Source organism: Galendromus occidentalis, unplaced genomic scaffold, assembly GCF_000255335.2.
Source record: "Galendromus occidentalis unplaced genomic scaffold, Mocc_1.1 scf7180000077484, whole genome shotgun sequence".
NCBI lineage: Eukaryota > Metazoa > Arthropoda > Arachnida > Mesostigmata > Phytoseiidae > Galendromus > Galendromus occidentalis.
The window spans coordinates 986,921-1,006,748 of NW_003805472.1; the positions used below are offsets into that span (position 1 = coordinate 986,921).

The 19,828-nt window shown below is 51.2% G+C and overlaps 2 protein-coding genes across 2 annotated transcripts; one reads left to right on the forward strand and one right to left on the reverse strand.

Moving 5' to 3' along the window:
• Positions 1-216: 216 nt before the first annotated feature.
• mv (lysosomal-trafficking regulator mauve) lies at positions 217-11,591 on the forward strand. Its single transcript, XM_029112105.1, has 23 exons — positions 217-306; positions 508-646; positions 760-928; positions 1,051-3,188; positions 3,274-3,449; positions 3,574-3,803; positions 3,889-4,129; positions 4,223-4,373; positions 4,802-5,021; positions 5,157-5,298; positions 5,389-6,000; positions 6,098-6,202; positions 6,285-6,389; positions 6,476-6,775; positions 6,881-7,118; positions 7,245-7,463; positions 7,559-7,785; positions 7,909-8,160; positions 8,322-8,599; positions 8,802-10,227; positions 10,406-10,696; positions 10,794-11,121; positions 11,242-11,591. The coding sequence occupies exons 1-23, from the start codon at positions 217-219 to the stop codon at positions 11,589-11,591; spliced, it is 8,427 nt and encodes a 2,808-aa protein (XP_028967938.1).
• A 1,773-nt stretch (positions 11,592-13,364) lies between these two features.
• Positions 13,365-15,540, reverse strand: Acn (apoptotic chromatin condensation inducer acinus). The gene is made up of 6 exons (XM_003745466.1): positions 15,390-15,540; positions 15,199-15,278; positions 14,879-15,116; positions 14,160-14,758; positions 13,807-13,992; positions 13,365-13,700 (listed from the first exon to the last, which is right to left on the reverse strand). The coding sequence occupies exons 1-6, from the start codon at positions 15,508-15,510 to the stop codon at positions 13,644-13,646; spliced, it is 1,281 nt and encodes a 426-aa protein (XP_003745514.1). The 5' UTR covers positions 15,511-15,540; the 3' UTR covers positions 13,365-13,643.
• Positions 15,541-19,828: the final 4,288 nt, after the last annotated feature.

Below are 19,828 nucleotides of genomic sequence, written 5' to 3' on the forward strand. Positions count from 1 at the left end.
CGAGGACCCCGTCCGTGTCCGTCGAGATCGTCCGGATCATCAGATCAGATTGCTGCCCGGGCTCGATGGTGTTTGGCGGAACCGCGCTTGACTTCTGAAGACGACAGTTTTTCCTATACTTTCAGTGCCGCGGGATACCGCGGAAAACGTGGGGCGAGATACCTATGACGGAAGCCCGTGGCCATTCTAAGAACTATTCCGTCGTTCAGTTACAGGATGGAGGATGATGATGAGGCTTCGTTGAACAAACTGTGGAACACCGTGATCACCGGAGTCTGCTCCAAGAGTCCCTCGTCCGTGGATCAGGTATGGAGGCAGAGATCGCAATCAAGCGGGGGATAAGTCCTTCCAATACCGGCCGTCGATCATAATTCCTGTCGGGTTCATGAACTCGAGACAAATGCTTCATATCAACTCTCCCTGCCGGATCGTATTGGGCTTCCGGTGATCCTCCGATATTAGAATCGCAGAACGGCCCTCTGGATAATATACCGGATTTTTTCCAAGATCCATGTGTTCAGCTGTAAGTTCCTCTCAGCTCGGATACGCGGTCGTCTCGAAGACGTCGACTCGTGGGGGAAATGCGTTTCTATTTTGAGTCACGTACTCGTCGATCGACTCCGGAAAGTGAAAGATCCCATCGCTGGTCAGTAGGCAGCCGCTTCGACTCATTTCATTTCTCTGACTTTATCTGATGCTGACGGCGCGAATCTCTAGGAGCAGAACGAAAAATCCATTCACGAGTCGAAACTTCCGTAGATCCTGTCTGTTGGAAGCTGCTGCTCGTGGTCAAATTGATTGGCGTCACTCATCTTCCGTTCAAATCCGAGTTGCTCAGAGCCATCGACAACCTTTGGAAACATTTCGTGGAACCCGAGTCGTTCCCTCAGGAAGCAGAAACCACATGGCAGTCGAACTTCCCGGGTCTGTGAGTGCAATTCCGTTCAATCTCTCTTTAAACAGCCGGTCTGGCTGTGATTGTCGGAACTAACTCGATCCGGACGTTTGATTTCCAAATTAGGCTAAGAATTTTTTTCCAAATCTCCTCAGCATCGATTGCCAGATAGCCCCTCTACAGCCTCTGATAGAAGCCGTCTTGCCGTGTCGATCGAATAGCTCTCGGCATCGAGTGAATCCCGAGAACCGTCGCCGACGCAGCGTGGTACATACCAAGAATACTAAAGGGAAGGAATCCGAGAGCATACGGCCGAGTTCCTCTAGTTCCGATGACGAGTTGCCTACGGTACAGAAGCCCTCGAGCATTCTCATGGGAGAGCGACGGGAGGGTAGTCCCGAACCCGACCCAGGAGCGTGGCCGCATTCCATGTCCGACCACGAAAGGGAGCTCTTCGAGACCCATCTCGACAGCCAGACCTTCGCCGCTCTTCTTCTGGAAACCCTCGATGGTTTCCACCGAACGGATATACATTTCGGACCGACCGTTTTCTACAGAACAAACGACTTGCATCTTTTGCGGATTTCGCTCCGCATACTTCTGCGTCAAGTACTCAAAGCAAAACACAACACGGTCAATATCGATTGGCTCACCGATCTCTTGACGCTACTGAAGACACTCAAAGGATGCGAATTCCGCGACGAATGCATCACGGTCCTACTGACGATCGCCTATCATCTCGTCAGCACGAGCGGCAACGAGTTCAGGACGCCTCCATTGACGGTTCTCGTCAAAGTGAACGATCTCGAAGACGAATGGTTCACCAAAGATCAACAGTGTATGATACTCGCAGAGCTCGCCATAGCTCTGAAGCAGCTCCGGATGAAGAACTCCAAGTTGACGGACAACCTCTTCCACCATACCGACACTTACGGCGTGCCCCACGGCACGCACACCAAGCAGCACGTGTGCGTCGTGGCCAGAATCTGTGCTCGACTGATTCGTCTGTCGATCGAGTTCCCCATGACGGCACTGACCGAACTCCGGCGGGTGACGTTCTGTTGCTGTTATCCTCCGATCATCCCTCTACTCGATATCTTCGAGCACGTCCGTGAAGATCGTCAGGCATGCATTATCGAAACTCTGGCGTCCTATCAGAGAAAATCGGGTCAGTGCCGAGTCTGCGCACCGAGACCCGGCGCTCCTTCGGCGCTTTCCGTCTACGCGAGGGTTTTGTTCAAATCGGGCAGCAAAGCACTGGCGAATCACATTGCCGACGTCGCCAAGCACAAGAACAACGAGATCCGGACCGAAATGTACACCAAAGTAGTACTGCCAGCTTTCACATATCTTGGACTCGAAGATCTCCCGCTCGTTTTCCCGCTGCTCTCGGCGCTGTTCGACGCCCTGCCAAATCTGTGTACTCAATTTTTCGATAAGAAGGAATACGTCGAGCTGCTCGGAAACTTTCTACTCAGCGGGGACAGCGGTTCACAGACGCTAGCCATGCGTCTCTATGAGACAATTGTGGCGAACAGCTTCATCGCTCTCGAGTCGTTCATGAACATCATCGAGGACGAAATGCATAATTGTTTGCAGCAGAAGACGGAAACGTCGATGGACCTTATCGGTCGCTTCCTCGAAACGTTCGCGCGATCGAACGTTCTCCGCAGCCGCGAGGACTACGTCAGGGGCCGGTCGCAGTTTTGGGACACCTCTCATCGATTATTGCTCAACTTGCTCTCGAACGTTTCCGAAACCGTCACTTACCAGCTATGCGATCTACTTTTCGCCATGCTCCTGCAGATGTGCCCCTTGCGCTTGTGGTCCTTCAACAACAAGCTGCTCGAGCGCGCCGAATTGTGCAAACAAATGTACCCCGCAATACCTAAAGATCAGGATAATTATGCGAAACTTGCCATGCTGCTATCTACGAATGTCCATCGCAAAGCTTGTTCCATGGCTGCGCTGGATGCCGAGAATTTCGAGTTTACCCCGCTTGCGTCGGAATTGAAAAAAACACTGAGTGTTGAAGCGGATTCCCGGAACGACGAGGAACCGGAGGGTTACGAAGCCGACGGCGACAGTGAGAGCGAGACTTGTGATCCCAACCGGACCGGAGGCACATTCGAGATCGAAATTTACCCCGAAGTTGTGAATCTCTGCGTCGATCTCCTGACTTTCGCCTTGTCGTCCTCCGCGTCCGCGGCCAAGAGTCTCACGGGATCTCTCCGGCACGTGACTGTAATGTGTCTCCAGAATAAATCCCTCTTGGTGCTTTTCCAAGAATCCGGTGAGTTGGAGTTCCGGAAACTTCTATTCAGGGAAATCTCGCAGAAGGACGCCCGGAACTCACTTTCATGGACTTCATCTTCCAGGAGCGGTGAGCCGATTCTGTCGAGCGTTCGTATCAGGGTATAACAAGTTCGGCTATCAGAATGAAGAGTTGACGGAAGCCCTCCTCTACTTCATTCAGCTGATCTGTAAATATTTGGTGACGAGCGAAGAGCTATTCGATCTTTTACAAATCTTCAAAGTGCATTCCCCGCCTTACGTGAGTACCATGGGGGAAACGAGGGGGAATCCCGTCATTTCCGTCCGGGAGCTGGATGATTCGAGTGGGGAGTCTCCGATGTATTCGGTCAGACGGTCAGACGTGATCTTCCACTCTTCCACAGGAGAGTCTATTGTCCAATTTGAACAACCTGCTATCATTATGTGGTGGGCCGTCGAGGGTCCTGGCGGTGACTCCCTTTCACGACGCACAGCTGGGGAAGGCCACAAGTTGGCTGACGAACATGAAGACCGCATTGTACGAAACAGAAAGTTCCTGGTCCCGGGAGGGGGCAGCTGTTGCTCTCCCTCTCGCGACGGTCACGGAGTTCGATGGTCTTGCTGTGTCGATGTGGTGAGTGCCTCAAGACTTATGCAGTGAGACAAGAGCCCGATTCCCGCGGAGATTTCTCCTCAAACGATTTCCTTCCGGTTCCTAGGTGTCGAACTCAGACCGAAGGGCGCCATCATATACTTTCCTTAGGAAACCGTCAAGCGTTGTTCGAAGTATGGCTTCGAATCAGCGACGATGACGAGCCGCTCTTAGAATGCTGCATCTCTACGGTGAAAACTCAGTACAAACGAGACTGGACACAGATAAACAGCATTCCCCAAACGACACGCTTCCCACCGAACAAGTCGGCGTACCGGCGGGCGATGTGGAATCATGTTTATTGCGAGGTATGGGAAAGACACGATGCCTTCCAGTCAGATCCGATCCGATGATACGATTGGACCCAAAGGGAGTCTTCATCTGGGCTCGTCCCTCCGCAGATGGTGGCTTTCAACTCGTTCGTTGTCATCGCAAACGGAAAAAAGTTCGATTTCGACCTGCTGCCGCTGAAACTTCTCTCCAATGTTGAGGTCGTTCTCGTGGCCAGTCAGAAATATCCCATGCTCATCTCGAACGTGTCGTTATTCAAAGGTGACTCCGTTAACCCTTCATGTGCTCCGATCTATCCATGACTTATACTGTCGATTGATTGATTGATTGATTGATTGATTGATTGATTGATTGATTGATTGATTGATTGATTGATTGATTGATTGATTGATTGATTGATTGATTGATTGATTGATTGATTGATTGATTGATTGATTGATTGATTGATTGATTGATTGATTGATTGATTGATTGATTGATTGATTGATTGATTGATTGATTGATTGATTGATTGATTGATTGATTGATTGATTGATTGATTGATTGATTGATTGATTGATTGATTGATTGATTGATTGATTGATTGATTGATTGATTGATCGATTCATTCACTCTTTCGTACAACAATCGAATCCCCGAACAACACATGCACCTATCGTAGGATCTTTTCGATGAAATTCCTCGTATAGGTCTCGATCGGAGCCAAGAACACGGAATGAACCTCTTCACCATGGGACCCACAATGCAGAGTTTCGTGGAATGTCCTCTGAATGCCGTCAGCAAAGAATTCGAGCAGCTGTTGAGACCCCTTCAACGACACGTCATATGCGCGTATCAACCAACTGAGGCCCTAAAGTTCGTCGCATACCCACGCCAGTCGAGGCTCAATGCTCTATTTTTGGCGGGCAGGTCGGTTATTTGATGATATCGACTCGAAATCCTCCGACGCATTAAAATCTGTAGAACGAGCAGGAGATCGGTGGGCATCGAATCGCTCTGATGATGTGACTCGAAATGGATTTTAACCGTCACATTTGTCGACAGACAATCAAATCCGACGCCGATCGAGCACGAAGTCTTCCATTTTTCCTCGGATTCCTGCGTCGTCGTCGAAATACCCCATAACCTTCACACGGCCTTGATGCCCCACGGCGGGTATCAAGTGTTGCTCTTTCTGTTCGCGTGGGTGAGTAGCTCGAGTTTGGACCCGTGGCAGCATCCAACCTCGAGGGTCGCGAGACTACTCCATTAATTCACGATACGCCTATCATCGCAGGTTGTCGAGCGAACCGAGCAGGCGGATCTGCACGCGGCAGCGCTTGGCCTCGTTCTACGCAGCGTCGAAGCCGATCCCTCAGTCACATTGAACTTCTTCCGAGAAGGTCTCGAACTCACTCTCGTGGTCCTCCAGCATCCAAAATGTATCCTGTCGCTCACTATGCTGAAGATCTGCTTAGCACAGTGTTGCGATCTCTCCGGAAACAAATTGTGGAGAGGCGAACTTCTAGTCGATTTGGTCCTGCCTCTCTGGGCTCGATGGGATCCTGAGTGCCGGAAAGAACTTTCAATGTTCCTGACCCGATGCGTCCGCCTGAGGAACCCGCATCATGTCGCCAATGTTCAACAACTGGTCAAAGTGAACGCCATCGATCGGCTTCTATACGTGCTCAAAGAAGAATGCACATCCGACAATAAGAATAAATTCACGTCGACTGTGGGCGGCGAGTTGCTCAGTTTCCTCGACTCGGCGTTAGGGATCGCTGGCTTCCCGCATTCACTGCTGAGCTCCCTCGTGGATTTCGTAGTTCTCCTCCACGACGCTAAATTGACCTATGTCGTACATTCCAAAACGACCAAACCAACTTGGGTGGCGGAGCAAGAAGCTGAGGTTGGTTCTCGTTGGCACTCGCCGTCGCATCCCTGCTGTTGTGTCCCAAAATTCTTCGTTTGGATGGCGCAGTTCGTGACAGTCTGTCGCATTTTAGGCGAACGACCACAATGGGAACACACGGCCTGAGACCTCGGAGTACGAGAGGTCCGACGCGAAGGACGACAACCCCGTGTTGGATTTCCTCTGCGGAATCTACGGGGTAAGTTTTCCAATGGATACTCTTCCTGGAGAGAAATGCTGAAGCGCGGCTCGTTTTCTCACAAATAGTTTCGCTCTTCTAGATCTTCAGCGCGGTCATCCAGCAACAGAAAAATAGCGTTTCAACCCTCGGTCCCGAGCTGTTGCTAGTCCTCGCAAATGAGCCGTACGCGCCTCTACGACGTGCGGTGAGTTGACCCGAGCGCCGAGAACGCTGTTCCACGATGCCGTGAGCTGTTCGAAATGACGAGCATCGACCCTTAATTCATTTCAGGTCGTTTGCTACTTATCTAAATACATGGAGATGGATCGCGACAGTGGTAAAAACGCTTTCCTTGCCGCGAGTGGTTTCCAACTCCTCGCAAACCAAATATCCCAGTACGAATGCGATGATGAGCTTCTGCTCGCTGTCATACAATTAGCCACCGGAATGCGTCTGCGGCAACTGGATCAGTCGGTAGACGAAATTCCGCGTGGAACCGTGTGGCCGGAAGCGGCCGTCGTACTCCTTGCCTGCGCGAATCGCTGCACGAGCGCCAACCTCGCAGCTCGATACGTGACGACGCTGGCCCAGGTGAGCGGCAGGGAAAGGAAGAACTGAGCTCATGAGGAGGAGGAGGAAAAATGGAAGAGCGGGCATGCGGAAGCTATTCCATTGTCGAGCTCGTGCAATTTTCAGGTTACGTGCGCTTGTCCCCCCCTGGTCACGGGTTTCGTCAACAGTAACGTCATCGAGCACGTTTGCGAAATCTTACCGTATTTGACCTCGCCGTTGTCGTATGCCTGGTACTCGCTGATACGCGTGATTGTCGCCTACTACTTAGCCCAACCTGGAGTCAACGTGGATAAGAGTCGTTCCGCTCTGGCGGTTCAATTCTATCTCAGGTTATACTCGCAATACGTCACACTGCAATCAGGTACGGTCGGAGGCCGAAGGTCCGGAGACTGTTCGCTGAGGTCTGGGAATTCTCAGCGGATCGATTCCTCCACAGGCGCGCCAAACTCGTTCGGGGTTCTCTGCACGACGAGCTCAACTTTTTCAGTTTGTTCTTCTGTGATATATATTCCCCGGCTGTATGCTGCTATTCTGCACGGATTCTGTGATGCTCTCGATCACAACATTACTGCGCACACCGGGATCAAATGCATCGAGCCGTCAAGATCATTGATCGAGGACAGCGAGGAAGTGTCAGACGACAAGTCCGCGTCTTCGACGTCTTCGAGAGCTACGGCTCGAGCAACTTCCCTGAGACTTCGGCTGGGTAATAACACGAATCGGTCGATTTTTCCGATGATGTGGATTCTACTCCCGGGAGTCAGTTCCTCTGCGAGAGAGTGAGGATTTTTTCCCCGACAGAATCCCATAGGGACAAATGCCTGCGACCGGGAGCTCGAAGGGGGAGATCGACTCCGCTAGAGCTCGACCGACAACTCCTGTTGGTCGTGGAACTCTTCCAGTATTCGCGACCCTCAGTGATCCTGTGTCCAGAAGGATTTGCATGTCTCGAACGAATGTTGGATGTGCTGGAGTTCGCGAGCGTGCAGTCCGATCTGCCCAATCTTGCCAAGGCGTCGCTCTACCAGGTGTGTACGGGCAGAACGATTGTCAAGGTGCCACGTGGTATCAGTCTCAGCCCATCGCGGGGATTTGAACGTTCGTCCGTGTCTGGCTGCGGGAAATATCTTCCAGAAACCATCCGATTTCAGATCTCCAATCTGACGCTAGCCTTAATGAGACCGTCGATCGACATCGAACTGCGGTTGAAGAGTGTAGCTCGATTGAATGCCGTATCCAGAATGCCCGAGGTTCTCAGAGACGCTGCTGCGAACAACCTGATCGTCTTGTGCGGGTTCCTACGAGAGCTCCACGAAGGGACCGCTCACGATCCGAAACCGAAAATTCTACTCGACCACATCGCGGACAGCCTCCACATCGAGAGTGGATTCTCAAACGACACGGTATAATTTCGAAAGACAGTTCCGATAATAATTGACCATTCGATTTCCCGACCTGAGAGGGGTGTGCGAAAATTCTTGCCTCCCATCAGCCGTGGATTCCCTTCCTCTCCTCGGTTTTTGAACACATGTCGAAGCCTCTCATCCTTTTCCCACTTCTTCAGAAACGACAGAACTGGATATCGAAGTTCGAGGCCGACCGCAAATCGTTCCTGGATACTCAATCAGGCGCTGCTCTCACCGGCAGTCAGTTCATGGCTTCGAAAGCCAACCTCGACATGCGGCAGGTGACTGATTCGGCCATGAAGGTCACACGGAGCGTGGTCGACTATCAGAATCACGTTCGAAAAACTTCATTGAACATCTACAAGGCGAAAAAATGCTTCGAGTATGATCTCCGTATAAAATGGAAAAATATCGCCCAGCAACTCACCCATGAGAGGTAAACTTTCACGTTCCGACGCGTGTCGAGATGATCGAGCCTCGAAGTGAATATCCGTAGGATCCTTCGGGATCGAAACTCGAAGGCAAATCTCCGAATCGTTGATTGGGGATCTCTTGAACTCGGATGAGCTCCCGCAGATTTGATTCTCGTGTCAAATCGACGTCGAAAATCAAATAGGTTCCCTCTTTCTCTCTTCCAGGGCTGTGTGGCACATGACGGATTTCGTTCCGTCTTCGTGGGAGCTCGATCCTACCGAAGGCCCGTGCCGCGTTCGGAAGCGGCTCCGTCGAGCGCATCTCGATCTCGAGGCACGGTTTTGGCTTGACAAAGGTGCTACGTTGACCAAGTTCACGCCACCTCTTGCCTACCTCTACTGGCACACGCGAACCCAGTCGGACATTCGAATTCACACTCTCGAGCAGATTCGTAGCGTGTATCCCTGCTCCATGATCACGGCGAGTGTGGAAACGAAAGGAGAGGTCCTCATCGGCCTGGAGAGCGTTCGATTCGTTCCGGACGACGAGCACTTGAGCACTCAGAGCTGGACCTTCACAACGATCACAGAAGTCATGCTGCGGCGGTACGAGCACGCTGAAGTCGCAATAGAAATGTTTCTCAGCTCCGGTCTGACCTGTCTTCTGATATTCGAGGACAATAGTCACCGACAGGACTTCTATGAAAAACTGATTCCAAACTGTGATAAACTTCAAAAAGGCGAAGTTCTCCAGACAATGACTCAGAAGTGGCAGAGAAGACAGATCACCAACTTCGAGTACCTGACGTACCTCAACAAGATGGCAGGTCGGAGTTTCAACAACCTCATGCAATATCCGGTGTTTCCGTTTGTTTTGTCGCAATACGACGGAGACCAGCTAAACCTGAAGGATCCGAGGGCGTTCCGAATCCTGGAAAGACCGATCGCCGTTCAAGATAAAGCCCGCGAAACCCATTACGTGGATAATTATAAGCAAAGTCAGGAGAATCAGAGTCTCTCAGTCGTATCCGGACCATTCCACTACGGGTCGCACTACTCTAACTCGGGGATCGTCCTGCATTTCCTGGTCAGAGTGCCGCCGTTTACCCAAGCCTTCCTGAGCTACCAGGACGATAACTTCGATATCCCTGATCGAACTTTCCACTCGATGGAGACCACGTGGCGCTTGGCTTCGCGGGACAGCCCGACAGATGTCAAGGAACTCATCCCGGAGTTTTTCTATTTCCCGGAATTCCTGAGGAACATTTTCAAATTCGACTTCGGCACAAGACAAACCGGTGAGCGTGTCAATGACGTTCGATTGCCTCCGTGGAGCGAAAACGACGCTAGACTCTTCAATTTAGTAAATCTTGCCGCTCTGGAGAGCGATTACGTCACCGAACGACTCAACTCCTGGATCGATCTCGTGTTCGGTTACAAGCAGCAAGGGAAAGCCGCGGTGGAAGCTCTCAACGTCTTCCATCCGGCGACTTACGCGCAGAACGTGGCCACCAGTCGCATGGACTCAATCGCGATGAAGGCTTACAAAACCATGATAAAAACATACGGCCAGATGCCCATCCAATTGTTCACTCAGCCCCATCCGAACGTGAACCTCAACACCACGCCTAGTCATACTAACGTGGACATGGTGAGCAGAGCTCTCTTCCTTCCGGAAGGAAAACTCGTGCTGAGGGAAATTATGACAAATTAAATGTATTATTATTATTGTCAATATGAGCGCAGGATCTGCGAGAATCCAGATCCAGTGGGGACCAAATGATTTAGACGAAATTAAAAAAAACTTATCCCGTTCCGTCGTCTCGCAGCCCGTCCTCCAATCAGTGCTCGGAATCCGATGGAACATGTACGCTGGGAGCCCCGATGACCCGACGCCGCCCGACTGCATCTGGTCGAAGGCGTTCTCACCCTCTGCCTTCGGACAATTATTGGTTCTCGATGGATCCCGTATTGTCGGTATTCCACAAAGGACAGCTCTGTTCGGTGATCGCGACATGCCGTCCGCGCTGATCAGCTGGAGGCATTGCGACAGGGTAGTTCGGATCAAAACTCGCAAGGAGCAACCGTTACAGCCTCTCCTGGAGTCCGCGGGTGATGTCGTGAGTAGATTCGTGGCGATCGTTGCATTTCCCCGTCCCGCCTTGGAACTTGAAGCCGTTTTCTTCCGCCAGCTTGCTCACCTGAGCTATTCCTCAGGTTTCCTTCGTACGCTGCGTCAGCCAGAGAGGCGAAATATTCATCGGGCATAATTCCGGTCTTATCCGAGTCTACAAACTGAACGTCTCTCCTGTCGTGTACGCGAGTCATTCGGAAGTCCTGATCGGTCACAAAAGCCGGGTCCTACACATCGACGTCTGCGCGGAGTATTTCATAGTGGCCTCCACTTCAGAGGACGGCTCTTGTGTGCTCTGGGATCTGAACAGTCTGAGATATGTTCGCACCATATTACAAGTCAACGAAGAATTGACGCTGACCAAGGTCAGTCCCACTCTAGGGGACGTTGCCATCGTACAGGATATATCAGGTCAGTTAGAGGGCGTGAATTTATACGCGCCTCGGAGAACATCCACAGACAATGAGTGAAATTTAGACACCTTGGCTCGCAGAATCGATAATAATATATGTATTCATCTGGTCGTTCCAGCTGGAGGCAGCAAGCTGCATCTGTATACAATCAACGGAGTTTTCGTCGCTCAATTGGAATCGAGTTCGAAGATCACGTCGCTCTGCTACTCGAAAGCTCCTGAAGGCGCATCCGTGAATGCCCTGCTGACAGGACACGAGGACGGCTCGTTGCGACTTTATTCGTCGTGGAATTTGAAGATGGTCCGTCAAATTTCCACGAGACTCCGTAGTCCGATAGCCGACGCGATTTTTTCTGCGTGCAATCAATTCATATTCGCTGTTGATACTTCGGGTCAGGTTTGTGCCTGGGCCGGAAGCGCTGTCAAAAATGGGGCCTACGCTCCGAAATTCATACAAGAGAAGCTCTAGCCTCGGATTGAGGAATGCTCACCTCTGTGAGACACCAATGATAGGTTCCGGAGGATCATCGATCCATCCCGTTCGACGCCCGCAGGCTTTGGGCATGATTCATCCGCGGATTCGAAGCCTGTGAGCGATACGATCCAACTCATCGGCTATATCTGGACGGCAACTCGGACCCGAGACATATATTTTTTCAGAACTAGTGCAGAGATCGACAATCGAATGTGACCGGACGGAGGGGGGATATTTGTTTACCTTAAATGTTATGGACGAGCCGCATAGGAGATTAGATTTGACTGGAAAATCTCCCATGGCGAATTATTCATGAGTATTTATGGATGAATTCATCATCATGGTGGAATATTCGGAATAGTCTTGTTACAAAGTTTATTTTACAATCAATGCCGGTGGAATAGTTTTGGATATAGGATAGTATTTCAATCGAATCTTTTGAATATATATATAGATCGGAGGATATCTGATTGCCCAAACGAATGATGTCTGTTTCGAATAAGAATGGGCGACCGATGAGCTTACCCGATGCTCTGAGAAAGAAGACGAGGTCGTCGAGGAAAGTCAATAAAGGAAAGTTTCCGAATCACCAAGCCTATTCGACAAGGGAAAACGAATGAACGAGTACCCAAAGCCGTATAGTAGTACGAAAATCTCTTGTTGTCCAAGAGCTGAAACTCCTTTCCTCTGATCACACACTGACTCACGTACTTGTGAGCAGCCCGTTTTCGTGAGGAACAGCTTTCATTACATAGGTTGCGCGTCAGGACCGCGTTCCCGAAGCGTGATGCTCACGACAACTCCATGACTGAACTCGTCGATGTACCCAGATCCAAGGTTCCTGCTCAAATCTGTCCAGACATGTGTCATGTCAAGACTTTGACCTCGTTCCGCCGAGTCGGAGGCCGCGAGTCGTTCTGTGGACCGCGGGCTACGTCGCTGGAGCTGCCTTCCATTACTACTCCCGGGAAGAACACGCCTCGGAGTTTCTATTCATGCCATTTCGAGCAGATGGTTCGGGCTCGGGGCATTGCCGTATCCCCTCCACTACAAAACGCGAGCTTTCAATGCCGAGATGCGATTGATGATCTCGACATCGATCTTGAAAATCTCTGGCAGATTCCAGAAAACTCAATTGACTCTTCCTCCCTAACGTGACAGGGCTGAATGCATCATCTCAGGAGCTATCGAACTTGTAGAAAATTGCATACACTGAAAAATACCTGCTCACGTCTATCAGAGGTAGAATATATGAAGTCATCGACCGTACATGCCGGTAGAATTCGAAAGAAAATGCTCCGCGTCACGGTGGAAGAGCCAATGAAAATTTATTCGATCATTTTCCCCATTGCTGCATTTATTGTGGTGGCAATTTTCAACGGAGAAGGATGAGGAGATAAAGATGATTCGAAAATAATGAAGATTTGCCTGTCGCTCGCTTGCCTACCCCGGGTATCGTTGTAATTGTTTATTTATATACAAATAATAATGGAACGATATTAGTCTATTGATCGAATAGAGTTTCTTGTCGTTACAGCGCAAGGTAAGCTGGAAAGCCAAGTCCGGAGAGCATAGGAATCGATCGCCGATAAGTGTAAATGTCTCTCTGTTCGAGTGTCGTCTGCGGTAGTAGCTGTTGTTCAATATACTCAACTTTTTCGCACCCGAGCAACCTGCCACTTACCAAAGCAGTTGGTTTCGGTTCAGCCAAATGATCTTCTCCCGAGCGGCCTCGCAGGAGAATATCGTACAATTCCTGATACGGGTTTCAATCAGTCCGCTCTACAGAGAGCCACCTGTCACGAAGGTCCCTGTCTCATTCAGATGATCTCGGGGAAAAATTCGCTCTTCAGCGGGTGTTCACATCGCTATCGAATCCCGAAACGCCAAGTCAACCCTCCGGCACGGATATTTCGGAGCCGATTCCACATCAACAGAGGCTACCACAACCTCGAGTTGGAAGTCTCACCTAATAAACTTGACTGGGGAATTCACTTTTGGCGCTCCGACAGGTGTTTCCTTCCATTCCGCAACGATTGTGAATTTCTAGAAGCGGCGGTTCTTCCGTAGCTGCCTAAGTTTTTGACGATCATCTTCCTTTTGCTGGAAATCAAAAGCTCGATTCAGAAATCGCGGAAGAAATCGAACTCCCAATCGGACAGCCGATTGGAGAGAAAAGTCATGTTCTCGACCGCGGCCGTGGACTGACCTTGGCCTCGCGGGTCTTCGCCTTCTCAATCGCTTGCTCTTCATCCAACGGCAACCAATAGAGCGGTGGCATAGCCGAGGTCTTCTTGAAGAAAGTCTCGAGGCAAGGTGAGTCGTCGATGTCCTTCTTCGGCAATTCCTCCTTCGGCGCTGCTTCCTCCTTCGTTCGCTTCTGCTGCTGTTGGATCTGGGGAGAAATCGGAAGATCTCAAGTTACCTCAAGCGCATCTCTACCACGGGGGAGGTAATGTAGGGAAGGGATCCGAAAGATCTGAGATAGGTAGAGAAGGGAGACGACAGGAGGATACGGGGCAGATGAAGTTCTTCATCCTCCTCCCCGGTAACAAAGCGCACCTTTGGCAGATCCCATTCACGGATCTTCTTCAATGGCGGACTCTCCTCCCTCTCCGGACGACTGTGCCGGTGGTGACGATCCTCTGCCAATCTGTCCTTATCCTTGTGATTGTCCAGCGTTCTCCGCAGATCGTCTCCCTCAGCCTTCCCGGAGCCATTCTCGCCGCGCTCCCTTTGTCTCGGAGCCTCTTCCTTGGCATCAGCTCTCGGTTCTTTCTTTTCCTCCCTTTCTGAACTATGGGGAGGTTTCGCTTCTGAAGGATTTTTCGTATCCTCAACTTGGTCTGGAGTAAGAAATTCACATTTGATCGTTTTAGGACTGCCTTTGGGCCACACGAGATTGTGGAGTTCTTCTCGGGCTCGCTCGCTCATTTCCGAGGTTTCGAAAGTCGCGATCGCTTTGCTCTTTATCTTGTCCAACCAGAGGTCAGTGACGACCCGGTCGTTGCCGTGCGAAATGAAATCGGTCAGCTGGGCCAAAGTGAAGGGCCTGACGAGATTATTGACGAGCAAATGTACGGAGGGCTGTTCTTTCGGTGGCGTGGCTTCTTCACGAGGCTTCCGGCGATGATTCTCAAGATCGTCCCAATTCGTGGACCCTGAACAGAGAAAATTCGTGATGAGCGAACGTGACTCCATGCACACATTCACGTGACGAAGAGGCTCGATCGGAGAAATCAATTCGAAGCTCCGGAGCTCTGGGGAAAGAGTTCGCTCACCGAGAGCCAGTCCCGCTGTTGGCGCTTTCCTGCTATCGGCGCTCGGTCTATGAGCGGTGTCCGTGGGGGTCGACTTGCTGTCATCACCCATGGAAATATGTCTAGCTTTGCGTTTCTGGTCCAATTCGTCTTCCTTGTTCCTCTTCTCGGTGTCGTCCTTCACATTCTCTCCCGTTGCTTTCTCCGGGGTGCTCTCCGGCTGCTTGGCGTCGACTTCGCATTGAGGCGCGTCTTTTGACTGCGATTGAAAGAGAACTTATCGATTGTGGATCCCGACCGAAATTCTTCGACGTTGCCTCTTCATCCCTTTCGCTACTCACCACAACTTCCTCGGTGCTTTTCTTGCGACTCTGCTCTTTCTCCAGCTCAGCACTTAGTTCTTTCAGAGAATCGGTCGTGACTGGAACGGGGAAATCTCTCAGTCGTGTCTCTGGCTGATTCTCGATAACTTGACGACCAGTAGGTCTAGAATTTAAGGAATCTGAATCATCCGCTGAGCTCGACAACGTACCGACTACTTGTGTGCGTGAATCGTTGACGGGAGCTTTTTCGATGAGCTTCCCCCATCGGTCCTTCCGGTTCTCTTTGTCAACAACGGAACTCTGGCGCCGCGACATTCTTTTCTTGAGCATTTCGTCGAGCGCCGACAATTTCTCCTCGCCCGCTTCGGCACCGGGAGGGCTCACCTGGTCCTGGAGGAACGGATCAGATTCAGTTAGACCTATGCGTCGCGCTGCCGAAGTAGAACTTCCGCGAGGCGGAGCGGAATAAGGTTTGATTCCTAGCAGAGGATTCCCACCGCCCTTCCGGGGGAATATCACGTACCTTGGAGGTTTCATCGGTGTCTTCGTCGATGTCAGCGTCTTTCTGTGCCTTCAATTGTAACTCGTCTTCGACCTCAAAGTCTAGTTTTTCCTCTTCGACTTCTACTTTTTTTGGTTTCGACTCCGCAACCGGTGCTCCGCTATCTTCAGGAGTCGGAGCCGCGGGCTGCTGCTCTACCGGTTCTGGCTGTGGCTCTGGCTGGGCTTCCGTCTTTTGCTGCTCCACGACCTCAGGTTCCTGGAGCAGAAACTCGAGACTCTGAGTATGGCCCCTAACATCTCATTACTTTCCAAGGACGGAGCAACCGAGCACGTTATTGGAGCCATTCTTCAACGCTTGACCACTCAGATTACTAAACGACTCTTTCATTCGATTAGTTTCGGAGAGAAGCAGGAGCCTTCCAAGTTCGATCAAAATCTCAAATCGAACCAGTAAGCTCCCGACGTCTCCACTGATCGGTATGTCCTTCCCGCCTTACGTGAATCCACAATAGGTTCGAGGGGATTCCCAACGCTCAAGAAGGTCGTCAGATCGAAACAAATATCGTCGTGAGACGATCTCTGCCTTATGGTATTCATCATAGTGGAGAATGCGATATACAGAATGCTTCCCAAAGTAACAGATAAGAGGGCGACTGCTCGCAAGGGAGAGCATCGATATCAAGATCAGCAATGCCCGGCACACCGCTGCATACCTCTTCGATGGGAGGGGGTGGGGGGGCGACGGGCTCTTCCACAGTTTTCGCTTCCTGACGACGGCTGCGACGAGTTCTTTTCTCGGGCGAGGGCGCTGTCTCGGGATCCTAAAATGTATGAGCACATGAACGACTCCTCTCGTATCATTGAGGAGAAGGGAGTTCACCCACATGTCGGCGCGCTCCGCATAATCGACGGAGGGGAGATTCGACCTCATGTGAGTGGCCTAAACAACTCCACTCGAGATTTTGGAGATCACATTATTGTTTTTTTTTCTCAGCGCTATATCTCACCGGTGCGGCATCGGATGCTTCCGACTTCGCGGCTGTACGACGCGATCTCGTCAGTCTTGCCATCTGCAAACGAGAAATCGTTGAGGTGACTTGGAGCGCAAACTCGGAACAGACGACTTCGAGAGTCGGGCTCCCGATACGAGCGGCAAAAAAGTCATCGACTCGACTCGCCGCCAGACATCCCGTCCCGCCATCACACGAATCGATACGCACCTTTTTATTTCGTTAAAGAATTGCTCTGCGAAACAACGGAAGGCCGATGTTACCGCGGACCCGCTCAAACTTAGATGTTCTTCAATTCACAAGAGAGACAAAACTCAGGATATGGAATCGTTTGCTGCTGTTAAGCCGATTTCCAAGCCCCTGATAGTGGCTTCTTCTCCGACTAAAACACAGATCCAGACGACACACTACGGCACACACTCATCGGATTCGTGCCGATTCCGGCGGCGGACGGTTCAGTCAAGCGGCTCACAAGCAGCAACAAGGCCGGCCATTTTGGCAAAAGGCGGAGTCAGTGAGCTCGGCGCGATTTTTGAAACTCCAAAAATGATCTTATTTGTGCTCACTGAGCACTGCTCAGTCAGCAAACGCTAAAATGACACAACAGTATGAGCCGGAGACGATTCGTGACCGCGGGCGAGACTCGAGTTGATATAAATGAGGGAGAGATGGGTAGCTGACGCGTAGCCCTCGGATGCCCCGTGGGGATCAGGCAAGGGGTCAGATTGAGAGCACTATCGGATGAGATTAGCAGAGTTCTCTTCGATGGGTGGGATTCTAACCCGCGGACCGGCCTGTAGTCGAGGTTGAACTTCCCAGAGATGGAAAGAAGCATAGCGTGGTCTGCGCAGTGAAATGCTTTTGCGAGATCGATGGGAACACCTGGAACCTAGAAGAGAAAGTCACAGTTTTCGAGGATTCACTGACGGATGTCGCTCAGCACGGGATTGGTAGAGTATCCGAACCCGTGCTGGTGGGGCGAAGTTAGCTTCTCGATCTGATAAACGCGTTCAGCTGTGAGAAGACGCATCTTTTCGCGAGTTTCGAGAAGGGAGGGACTATGCCGAGAAGCCGGAAAGCGGATTGGGCAGACCTGGGACCTTTGTCCTGTCCACGGGCATGGTTGTCGCTTGTGAGCGAGAATGCGGGAATATATGTACCTGTACGCGGCAAAAGATTGAGTAATAGAAACGCAACGCGAGGAGGTCGATAGCAAGGCGGATTGTTTTCGGGCGAGTAGAAATGTAGACGATGAGACGATGAGTGGTAGTGCTTCTGTAGTGTGTTGATCCACCGTGGTTTCGAGAAGCACCCTGCGAGGATAGGCTAGACGGACGACGATGATAGGAGGAGATTTGAAGAGAAAGACATTCTCTCTTCAAAGCCGGTCAAGAGACCATCGAGATTCTCGCGCTTGAAAGAAGCTTCGGGATTCTCCAGCAGAAAAAATTGAGAACGCGTCATCTGCTCATGGCTCGTTAAGCGAACGAGGTAGAATGAGAGGCTGAAAAGGTTTTCTTCTTCGAAGCATGCTTGCAACCTGCAACCTCTCAATTCTAAGTTTCCCATCGAGGACCGGCTTATCTACCTTCGCTATGACTCGGTCTAGGACACAATGTGCAGAGCAGAAAGGGGAACCGTGACATGCCCTCACTTCCCGTTGCACTAGGCGGAAATATCGCCAAGAGTATAGTGACACAAGTCCGAAAGAAACTTATTTTCAAGCATGGACGTGATCATCTGATGTTTGCGGCACCTCTTTCGCAGCATCGTAGGAGGGATCAACCTTCGGAGGTCCATTCCTCTTCAAGGCCGTCTCCAAAGACCGTACATGTGCGGCTGCGTCAATATTCTTCGCTGGATCGACCTTCAGGGGGGACTCCCGCAATCAGGACCGTAGCTGTGCTTCCGTACGGGTAGCTCGCGATGGCGCGACCGACGCGAAAGCTCGTCCCTCTCGTCACATCATGCTTGAGCGGGTCGGCAGCCTCGCGAGTAGTCGTCATGCGAACGGAGGAGCCAGGCTGGCTGTACAATGAGTTTCTCGAATGACAGCTTCGAATTGTGACACCGTAGGTCGGAGCGCGTTCCTCATGGAGGATACCCAGCAAAAACTATCGCATCAAGAGCCTTCGCCAGTTCGAGGAAACTGGCAAGCAGATTCTCACTGCACTTCATCGGTCTCGCCCGTGTGACAAATCATAATCATATATTCGAGGCCGTGTATGTTTCTGCGGGAAGACAAATCGCGGAGTCCGGCTCAGCGGAACCTTTAGGTTCTGTCGACGTCGATGCTTGATGCTGGAAGTTCAGCGGTCATTGCGGGAGTTTACCTTTCCCCGATTTTTCCCCCCGAGGAAGAGCTCCTGATCGCAGAATGTAGAAACCGCCTTGAGATCCGCAAAGCGATCGCGATACCGAACAATCGACGACCTCCAGCATAGAACCGCAATCGGCAGTCATTTTCCTCACTGATGGTCTGTGGAATCAAGAACCAATAATATGTATTGAGAGCGTTCCCCGATGGACTTCGTTTCTCAGCCTTTTTCCCTACCAACCTGAACGTACGAGATTTCCACATTCGTTGTAGTAACATCTATCGATTGATGGCGAGCATCATTTTCGCGCTTCGGTGAGAGTGTCACAGAGGCTGACTCAGGGCTCGCGACCCTCGACCTTGTGACCCTGAGATCACACTGGTGACGTTCGTTCCGACAGCGACTTTCAAGTCACCGATAAGTTGCCATGAGCGACCAGGATGAAACTCGAGGATCTGAATTCCTCCCTGGACGAAGCCTCGGTAATTATTTTCGCTCCCTTATCCCGAGCATCCTCAGGGTTAAAACTTGTAGGAGCATTGAACTTCGTGGATAGAACTCCGCTTACCGTAAAACTTCCGGGTTCGTCATCCGGAGAGTTGTCGGGGTTGATGCTCGGGGGGGCTCCGTGATCTGAGGAAGGATGGAACTCCGGTTATCCTTAGAGTTTCAAAAACCGCGCCGAGCTGACTGTCAGCTCTATCGGCAACTCGGTCGCCCCTCTCCTCCGTCGTCACCTGTCAGGCGGAATCGGCGGCAGGAGTCCGATATGTGTAACTGACTACACACACCGCGCCGCGATCGCGAACAGACTGG

Excerpts from the sequence above, each read along its gene's own strand:
- mv (XM_029112105.1), top strand. The coding sequence starts at position 217 with ATGGAGGATGATGATGAGGCTTCGTTGAACAAACTGTGGAACACCGTG. Across the intron at positions 3,804-3,888 it reads GGTCTTGCTGTGTCGATGTG|GTGTCGAACTCAGACCGAAG; the intron begins GTGAGTGCCTCA and ends TCCGGTTCCTAG. Across the intron at positions 11,122-11,241 it reads CATCGTACAGGATATATCAG|CTGGAGGCAGCAAGCTGCAT; the intron begins GTCAGTTAGAGG and ends TGGTCGTTCCAG.
- Acn (XM_003745466.1), bottom strand. The coding sequence starts at position 15,510 with ATGCTCAAGAAAAGAATGTCGCGGCGCCAGAGTTCCGTTGTTGACAAA. Across the intron at positions 15,117-15,198 it reads AAAGCACCGAGGAAGTTGTG|TCAAAAGACGCGCCTCAATG; the intron begins GTGAGTAGCGAA and ends TTTCAATCGCAG. Across the intron at positions 13,701-13,806 it reads CGAAGACCCGCGAGGCCAAG|CAAAAGGAAGATGATCGTCA; the intron begins GTCAGTCCACGG and ends TTTGATTTCCAG.